The sequence below is a fragment of the Clinocottus analis genome, unplaced genomic scaffold (genome assembly GCF_023055335.1).
Source record: "Clinocottus analis isolate CAN_PGR_092001 unplaced genomic scaffold, fCliAna1.0.p SCAF_7, whole genome shotgun sequence".
Lineage (NCBI taxonomy): Eukaryota > Metazoa > Chordata > Actinopteri > Perciformes > Cottidae > Clinocottus > Clinocottus analis.
In genome coordinates, this window is record NW_027176229.1 from 16147594 (window position 1) to 16157547 (window position 9954).

The 9954-nt window shown below is 42.9% G+C and overlaps 1 protein-coding gene across 1 annotated transcript in view; it reads left to right on the forward strand.

Annotated features, from left to right (window-relative positions):
- The window catches only part of fam222aa (family with sequence similarity 222 member Aa), a 45503-nt gene extending 40713 nt beyond the window's left edge, over positions 1 to 4790 (forward strand). Inside the window, exon 3 of the mRNA XM_068566714.1 lies at positions 1331 to 4790. Within this exon, the coding sequence (XP_068422815.1) occupies positions 1331 to 2793 (1463 nt within the window). The 3' untranslated portion in view covers positions 2794 to 4790. The remainder of the gene's footprint in view (positions 1 to 1330) is intronic.
- Positions 4791 to 9954: the final 5164 nt, after the last annotated feature.

Consider the following 9954-nt stretch of genomic DNA (forward strand, 5'->3'; position numbering starts at 1 on the left):
TACTGAGCTAAGTAGCCATGAAATTGCCTGAATAATGTCGTTTGAATCCAATCTCACCGCGGCCTCTCACCTCCATGCCCAGCCCCCAAACAATGACACATGGTGGGGTTTTTAGAAATTGCCATTTTCCTGTTTGCCACCTCAATTCACAATGGCCAAGCCTTGGCTCATTGAGCGAGGGGCATTTCTAGTCACACTTGCTGTGTTTACTGCTGAATTTAATTTTGGGTTTGGATTGGTTTCATATGGCAAACAGCACAAAGCATTTACATGTGCATTCATGGCAAAGTCTCTGCACCTGCCTTTTGTTGTAAAATAAATGCATGTAATCATAGTCATGAACAGAAAAGCCTACAATTTGCGACTGTTTCTCTTCAACAAGATATGTAAGTCACACAAGTGCAAACCATTGGCATGTCTTATATTTGATTCATTCAATCACAATTATGTGTTTGTCTGTAATTTTGTTATGCTTTTAAAAACAGCCTGTGGTCATATTCAAACCAATTTTCTGTTTTATCCTTGACCAAGTGTACAAAAAGCAGCACTGTCGAATTCTTGACTTGGTTCCAGTCTGATGTAGTTCACCTTAACCAGGCTACTAATTGTTTGTTTTGTGAGGGCTTCTCCACATACTTCTGGATTGAATGAATGTGTAAAAATGCTGTGGCCAAGGGTAAGACCCAGTAAGTGATACCACTTACAAATCTCAAATGTGCCACTGCAATTAAACACGCCTTTATCTCCTCCCGTTCGTCCCTGCTTGCCTAGTATCCAAGGCTAACCCAATTCAATGCTAAAGAGAGTCTGAATTAATTTCACAATGCACTGATTTAACAGCGCCTAAGGTACCAGGCTTTGACAGAATGAGTTTTTAAAAAAGATCCATTTGCCTAGGGAAGAACTTCTACAGGAGGATGTGAAAATGAGATGGAAAGAAAGCTCAAATGGAGGAGGGATGGAACGTAAATGAGTGTCAGCCCTGGTTTACTACTCACAAACTCTGCTGGGGTTGTTCTGCAGTGTGCTTGCTGTTTGCATCTGGTTTTATTCACCTGCTTTTGTTGAACACTACCATTTTTCAGCGTGCTTTAGATGTAGTCAGGGTAATGCTGTCAGGTTTTACTGTTGCAGCAGAGTAGTGGTTATTGCAATTGATTGAACGATCTGACTTTGTGGCTGCCTTTGCTGTTTTTCTCCTTTGATATTCCTGGGAATGAAACTCCTGGTCGGATTTTCTGTTCTGCAACACATGCATCCATCTCGTTTTTTGTTTTTGTTTCATCTTGATCATTCATTTCACTCATACTTTTTTTTCTGTGTCTTGCAGGTGAACTTGTTGTTCCCACACATTCCCCACGCTATCCCACTGCGGCAGACCTTGATGCCTTCGCTCAGAAGACGGCCAACAGCCCTCTTTCCATCAAGATCTTCCCCACCAACATCAGGGTTCCCCAGCACAAGCACCTTAATCGGACTGTGAATGGATATGACACCACAGGGCAACGCTTTTGTTCCTATCCACATATCCATGCGGGGGGCCACAATGGCCTGCTGGCCATCGTCATGGCCTCTTCTTCGTCATCCCCATCAACAGCCACCTTTGTCCCTTCAAAAGGTGTACTCAAGAACTCCGAAGGCAGACGGACTAAGCTCTCTCCTGCCCACATAGCTGTTGCCCCATACCCACCACCTAGTAGTAGCACTTTAGCCAGTGGCCACGGCCAAATGGTATACCACACTGGGCCCTCAAAGCCTCCAGAAGGCCCCGTACTATCGGTTCCCCCAAATGTCACTGTAGCTGGCTCAGTGATTCCTGTAAAAGGGGGCCGAGGCCTGGCCTTGCCTGCACAGTCCAACCTCCCCTCCATCCAGAGCATCATCTACCAGATCAACCAGCATTGCCAGGCCCAGGCTCTGCAGCAGGTGTGCCAAGGGGCTCCAACTGCAACATCAAATTCCAGCCCCTCCAAGCAGGGCACAACTGTAATGGGGCTCTCCTCTAGCTCTTCGGGTGGAGGATACGTCGTAGGAATGGGTCCCCAGGCTAATATGTTGTACACAGGGCCCGGGCTGCCGGCTCAAAATGCAGAGGCTTTGAAGACTGGAGTTTACGCAGATGGTATGGACTACATCATTTGGCAGAAGCAGCAACAGCAGCAGCAGCAGCAGCAGCAGCAGCATCAACAAGCTGTGCTCCGTATGTACAGCGGAGGCAGTGGAGGAGGGGGCGCCATCAGCAAGTCCCCAGAAACTTGTGTTCCAGGGGGACTTGCGGCGGCACAATTGTCCTCTTCTTCCTCCAGACCTTACCACCTGACAGCGGGTGCCAGCGGAGGAGGCGGGATGGACAAAGTCAGCTCCTCCCCTTTGAACTGTGTGGGAATGCATGGAAATTTCTCAGTGGGTCAATATTTTGCTCCGCCATGGAACAGTGTGCTGGTGACACCTGACAGTGACTGCTACAACCCCCAAGAGCTTTTGGCCCCCTCCACAGGAGGACCGGTCACGGGGCACAGAGAGATGGGCTACCCCCACCACCATCACCACTACCACCATCCTCATCACCCTGCTGTAGACAGCGGGGGAGGTTTGTGCTGCAGCCTGCCCGGCAAGAGCTTGTGCAACACATCAGTGCTGAGCAGCAGCTTGCAGTCTCTGGAGTACCTGATCAACGACATCCACCCACCCTGCATCAAGGAGCAGATGCTTGGCAAAGGCTACGAGACTGTGTCTGTGCCACGTCTGTTAGACCACCAGCATGCACACATCCGCCTCCCTGTTTACAGATAGAGTGTGAAGAAGAGAGAATCAAGAGTTGGGAATTTGTAAAGAAAATCAAAGTTAAAGAACAGATATGTTTTTTTCTAGGTCCAGATTGTTGAACGTGGCACTGCTTTAACTAGTGTGGGAGCTTAAAGAAGAGCAGTTGTTGTGCTGTGTGACCCTTAGTTTGGTGGTTTCAAGGCCGGCTGTGGGAATCCCCAATATGAAAGGTGGTAGTGATTGCCAACGGGAAAGAAAAAGGGATTTCAAGATTCTCCAGATGTTCCATTGTGTGGTTTGCCAATAGGAATTTTGGATTGATTCATTTTTTCTTCAGTTTTGTTGTTGTTGTTTTACTCTACTCGCCTGAACATTTTAATTAGAATCATAGCTTCACTTGAAGTGCATATGGCACTTGTATCCCCCTTCCAAATACTAAGGCTGAAGCTACTGTGTAGGTTGTCACTGAAAGGGTCTTAAAAGGGCCAAAGCTTAGGGCTGCTTTCAAAATCCAAAACTCTGTAACAATACATATAAACACACACATAGACAAACGCATACAGAGACTCAATGTACTCATATGTGAGGAGACTTAAATTATACTTGGGTGTGTATGTACAAGGATCATAGGGTTGAATTAAAAGAATAGTACAATATTAGTTGTTATTGCTGTTATAATTGATACATAAATTGCACTGCTTGAATCTTGTTAACTTTGAAGTTTGGAATTGGGTAGTTTGGATATGATATATTTAAGAAACTTGAAAAACTTGAACCTATTTTTTTGTTTTATATATTTGTAGGTATGTTTTATGCATTGGCTGCTATGGGGAAAAGTGTATCGAATGCGTTTTTTATTTAAGTTTTTTTCTTTTTCTGATTTGATAATTCCTCCTCAAGCTAATGTGCAGTTTATGTCCTGATGTGAGGCATAGTCGCTGTTTTGGTTCTGTAAGAACCTGGTCAGAGAGCTCTTTTTCCTAACCAACACTGGAATCTACAATAAATCTTGAAATACTTATTTAAAAAAGAAAATGTCGCAAAAAAACATGATGAAGAAATGTTACAATGAAGAATGTGATTGGGAGGTTATTTACATAACCTTACGTGTATGTCTATGCGTGTATGTGGCTGAGTGCATGCGCGTGTGTGCATTTTAGTTTGTAATTCTCAAAATCCTCAGACTTTTTTTCAAACTGTGTCACGATAAGATTTCAACCACCAAGACTGAAAAAACTGATTCCCATAAACTATATCTACTATATTTAGTAATGTACAGGAGATATTTTGCAAATCTCGCTCCCTTTTATCAGAGGCTTTAGATATTCTCTGGAGTAGAGCTCAAGATCCCACATGACTCCTTTCTTGCTGTAGTTACAATGCTACATCCCCTCCTGCTGTCACATGTTTATCATGATGACAGGAAGATGTGGGAACAAATACAAGTTCTGTATGGGGGTACGAGTCACCTCTGATCCTGCAAAAAGAAAATTACAATATGGGAACAATCATGCCCTGTCCTCTGGCATCAGATGAAACGAGACAAGGCTCACTGCTTTCCCTTGTCCATTTCAGCCCCTGGTTGGGATACATTTAGCTCGGGCCAGTCTTAACTTGATGATTCAGAGCAGTGAAATATTTATTATGACTGTGAGATTCCCTTGAATGTACTGCACTTAAATTACTGCAATGTTTTATTGCCTTGTGAGACTCGAGTGAAAGAGAAAAATTGGATCAGTGCAGCAGTCCTCTGGTCTTGAATTAGCATTTCTTTTGTCCATCAAATTTCTATGGTAAATTGAATTTAGTAACTGGAGAGAGGGAGTCGGAGCTTTGTTATGGGGAAATACTGGCATCAGTCTAGATTTATAAAGTGCAATTATTATGACTGTATTAACATTTTTCTCTGAGCTTACACCAAAAAAAATGTAAACTACAGTTGTCAATACATTCCCAATGTACCACATCCCTAATCCCTATCCCTTTTTGTTTTGAGGTGTAAAATAAATTTCTTTAAGAATATATTCAGAAGCCACATCTTGGCTTTGAAGTCTGTCATTATTTTTTAACATATGTCCTCTAGAAGTCAGCAGGAAATGTGGCCCTTGTTTCAGCAGCAGCTCTGTGAGATCCAGAGCGGAGCGTGACGTGCGATGTAGATCCTTTACTCTACTGTAGTGATAAACTACTGCTATTGAGAAAACATACATCTTTTTTATGTTAATATTTTGGCCACCCAAAGATAAAGGACAGACAGCATTGTTGTAAAAATAAAGATTTTACACAATGATATTGAAGACAAAGCAGAAATTGATGTTTCTTTGATCATTTGCACACCTGTTTTCCCCTGAAGATTACCCTTGCTTAATCTCAAATATGAGCCTTACATTTTCAACTAATGGTGTTCAGACACACTACTGTCATTGAATGCTGACAACGATTTCAGTGGAGAGAATACCTGGCCCCTTGGCTTAAATTTGCACAGTAAGCCTCCTTAACATTCCAGTGAAAATTTTTCATGTTGTTTCAACAGCTTAATATCCCAGCCACACTGTGATTCCAGCATATTTTCTGTCTTGTAGAAATATTTTGACAGATTTACAGATACATCCCGTCCCTAAATCCCCTCCGTTTGGCTTCTGCATCCAAGCATTAAACCCTGTCACATGATGTTGAAGTGAAGAAAAGACACTTGAGGCAGTGGAGTTTCTGGTGTCTGGCCTTTCCCACCAGTGCAGGTCTGAGGCACCAGGCCTCTCTGCTAATGGGAATATTGGATGACGCCTGGCTGCTGGATACTGCCAGTAGAGAGTATTCATTCACTCAAAGGGTTGAAATCAAACCCTTTTTAAATAGCAAGGGGTTTCCCATTCGATACTGTGAGGAATCTGTCCCTTTTGAGCCAGGTTTAACTGACAAAGAAAGACTGACACAAAATAAAGCTTTTTTTAATCTATTATTATCTATTCACATGTTTTAAAAGATATAAGGTGGTATTTATATACTTTACCATCTTTGCTTTGTTGGCGCATTTTCTATACAGGCTCCAAACTGTCTGTCTCCCTGGTCCTTCACACACATTAATGAGCTCCTATTGATGGGATGCATCTTAGTCCTTAAACTGGTCCATTCCACAATTCCTGATTTGGACAATGGACGCTTAGCCCATGTTAGGATAATAGAATTAAATTTCAAATAGATTTGTGCCTGAGCTGATCCATGCACGGCTCACTCAGCTGCAGAGCCAGAGTGGCATATGGCATGTCATTATCTAAGTCCACCCTCCCCCTGTCCAGGGCCAACATGGTTCAGCAGTGCTTAAACAAACTGAAGGTTAGGACTGGCTGGCTGCCGTTGAAGGCGAGGACAGTGGGGTTAAAAAAGAAAATGGAGGGGGGCGCCTCCACGGTGCTGAGGCGTCTCAGAGGGCCTCAGCACCGCACCATGGCGCCTGGCTCAGAGGCCTGCTTTAAAAAGCTGGGCTGTGTTTGATCGAGGGGATTTGTTTTCTGTTGGATTATACATGGTTGCTCCCTGCCTGGTTGAGGGGCCCTTTGCAATGTGACAGATCTCAGCAAAAGAAAGAAAGAGGGAGAGAGATACGGGGAGGGATTTGGGGTCAGAGGAGCCTCGAAGCATCAGTAATCAGGATAATTGCCATGTTCCTGGTGCTGGTTTCCGCCTCCCCTTTCTCTGCGGCCTCATATTCAGATTCAAGCTCTGAAGAAATCCCATTCTTCACTAAAAGATTTGTGCTGTGCCTCAATTTACTAAAATCTTAAAAAGGAAATCTAGACTCACCAGACCTTTTATGCTTGGAAATTTTTTCCATAATATCACCTAGGAATGGATAGATAACACCAATCAAACACCATATAACGAGGACATTAGATCTAGAACTTATCTCTGTGGCTATAGACTATCGACTGTTAGCATGTTTTCAAGGGCAATGAGACGCTCTCGGGAATGGCCTGAGGGCAAAGTGGATGGGAATTGACGTATGCTGGTTGTAAAATCCCTTAGTAAATCCCAATAAGTCCATGAAGACCTTTACCCAGTGCAAAGGTCTTGTTGCATATTATGCACCTCAAATACTGCTGAGAGGGAAGCAGCCCGGACTGTTCAAAGCTCTTTCTCTCTCAAAACAGAGGACACGGGAGGGATAGAGAAAATAAAGGCAGCTGCTCGCTCTGTAGAGTCTTGGCGCTGCTTCTCTAACCTACAGATGACAGAGGGGAGTGGGTAAAGGGGTGACGTCCCCTCCACACCACTTTGGTCCTGTCCCCTGGCTGCCCTTGGGCCCCTGGGGCTCTCATCTCAGAGTCCTTCCCAGCATCCCTCCTCAACGTCTGCAAAAGATAGCCATGAGGCCAGTCATCTCAATTTGGCTCCTACCTAGCAAAAAAAAAAATACTTTAATCAATAATACAGATGGTCCTGAGGAGGCTTGTATCGTTAACCCATCAGCCTTATAGCTGTATTGCACAATATCATTAAGAGGTTTGTTTTGCTACAGACTCACCGCACATCGTCGTCTCAATAGTGCTACTGAATAATACTGGATGGGCCATTAAATTTCAATTTTGTTTTAAGCATTTATTAAATACAAATCAAGGTTAAAAAAATCAGCACAGATCACAAAATATATCAGGATCTTTTTCCCAAGGCACAGTGCCAGAGCCCTTTTCTAAAAGGCAATGCAGCAGGTCGTAATTCCAGGAGCTTACAGCTTTTTATTTCTTTAGCGTCACGACTATGTATGTTCAGCTGAAAAAGCTTATGGCCTCCAAATATTCACCTAGTTTGTGTGGTGGGTATATTGCTGTATCCAATCTAAACACAAAAGTCTGGGGATTTTGCTTTTTTTTTCCTGTTTCATTTTACTGTTTGTGTGGCTCTCAGAATGTTCCTGTGGACAAACAGGGCTGTTTTCCCCGAATGATCTCAAATGCACCAATGCTGCCAAAGTCTGAGGGTGCCGCAACCTTGAGAAAATAATATATATGGAAATGGGAAATCTATTAAGCATCTCTCTTATTGTTCTCCCTGCAGTCTTGTATTTATGTTTAAAAAATGATTTTGTCTCCTCAGGATAAAAAAATGTAAAGAATACCTTGCTTTTTGGAAAATGACAATATATGAGTCTTAGATTTCGAAACAAGAAGTCTGAATATAAAAAAAGCTGTAAAATCCTTTAGCCGTGGGGTTTTCAACTTTTGAATGTGCCTACAGTCAAGCATCCCAGTGATTGCTTACCTTCTGCCCCTCCAGTTCTGCAATCTCCCCCTAATCTCCCCACAACCATCATCTTCAATTTGCTGAAACTGCCATTGTCCCCCCTCCATCCCAATGACCACAGTAGATATTTTATCTGTTCCCTGCTTTTTGTCAATCTCAGGACTGAAATTTCTTTATTCTAATGTAGATGGTTGGTTTTCATTTGAACTCTCCTCTCTTGTGTATTATTGTTTGACATAAGCAAATAAAGCAGATGACTTCTATGCCTGTCTTGTTGCCATACTCATCTACGTTCTTCTTCTTCTTCTTCTTCTTCTTCTTCTTCTTCTTCTTCTTCTTCTTCTTCTTCTTCTTCTTCTTCTTCTTCTTCTTCTTCTCCTCCTTCTTCTTCTTCTTCTTCTTCTTCTTCTTCTTGTATACGTATTCTTCAACAATTGTTGAGACCAATGAAGGTAAGCATATTAGTCTAGGGATTCACTTTGCACATCAGTGCCATATGCCGGGCCCTACAATCCTATCGTTCACTTGACCTTTTTCACCTTTACGGCAGCATATTGTGGCCTCAAAGTATCATTGGAAAACCTCCCACAGTGGAAGGGGACAGTACCCTTCTACACTGTAGGAATGATTTCCTGGATAAGGATTTGGAGAGACTACTCTTAAGCAGAGGCAAAGGCAAGCTAAGTCTCTTCACATGCAATTTACGCAAAGTGGCCAAGATGTCTCTGAGGCTGTGACGTTCAAGTCATACAATGAGGCACTTTCAGCTGTCTCACATACCTGAACCAACTTTCTTACAAAACAAAGCACAGCCACTGATGTTTGTCTTTTACTATGGCTCACACCTTTTTGCTTCCTGCGCCTCCTCTGAAGACTCACCACAATGACAAACAAACTACTTTGTGCTTTAGTTCTGCAATATATTTTCATGTCATCATTAATAGTTTATATTCTATTGTTAATTTATTAAAAAACATCATTTTAATTAACTTTTTTTTCCTTCTTTTAGTTAGAATTGTGCTTGCACAACATGGTTTCACAACTCTACTTCCTGAAGAAAAGGAATACAACAAACAATTTAAATGTTTCACAACACAGGTACCTCCAAGAACTCAATATTGACACTTTTTCCTCATTTATCTCCTCACTCCCAACCTCTCCACCCACCTAAAACATCAGATAAGCCATAGACTGATGAGCCAGCCGCCTCCACCGGAGCGTGTGGGACTGGGAGACTGCACACTGATTTCATACACGCTCGCTCAGACAGAAAAAGAGCTCTATGGAGCAGAAATGCTTCTCTTATTAGCAAAACTCATTCACCTGCACGCCACATTGAGTCCCTGGCAATTTCACAATAAATCATGAGAGATGCCTATAGAGGCCGGGCAGCAGGCTGACGCTCTGCCGCGGCCGTGCCCTCGCCTGTCAGTTTAGACACTCTGAATCATTTCGGGTTCAGCAGCCTCGTTTCATCTTAGATGAACTGAAAGGTCATCTCACACACCACCTCACCAATATGTCTCTGGCTCCTCATCTCCCAGTGCTTCCAGTGATTGCTCGTTCCATTTAGAAATACCACACCGTGGTGAAATATTTGTATCACTGGGGATTATGGAGGGAATTTCAAGGAAATATGTCAAGGAATGAAATTAGAACTGATTTAAATCTGTGAGAAACCTGCTCTCCTGACTTTTGGTGTTAGGCTATATTATCCAGTGAGGATCCATCCATTTCTTTTGCAATATTAGTTATGAAAATGTTTAGTTAGAGTGTGACCGATATGTAGGGGGGTTTCCCTCTCTCCGTCAGGCTGCTAGACTTCAACGTGAAGCCATCAGACAGTTTGGAGTCTTGTTTATTGAATAAAGGATGAGTTGGCCTCAGTCCAGCCTGGTATCCGCTTGAGACTCATCAACCTAAACACCTTAAAGCTTAACTGGCTTGACA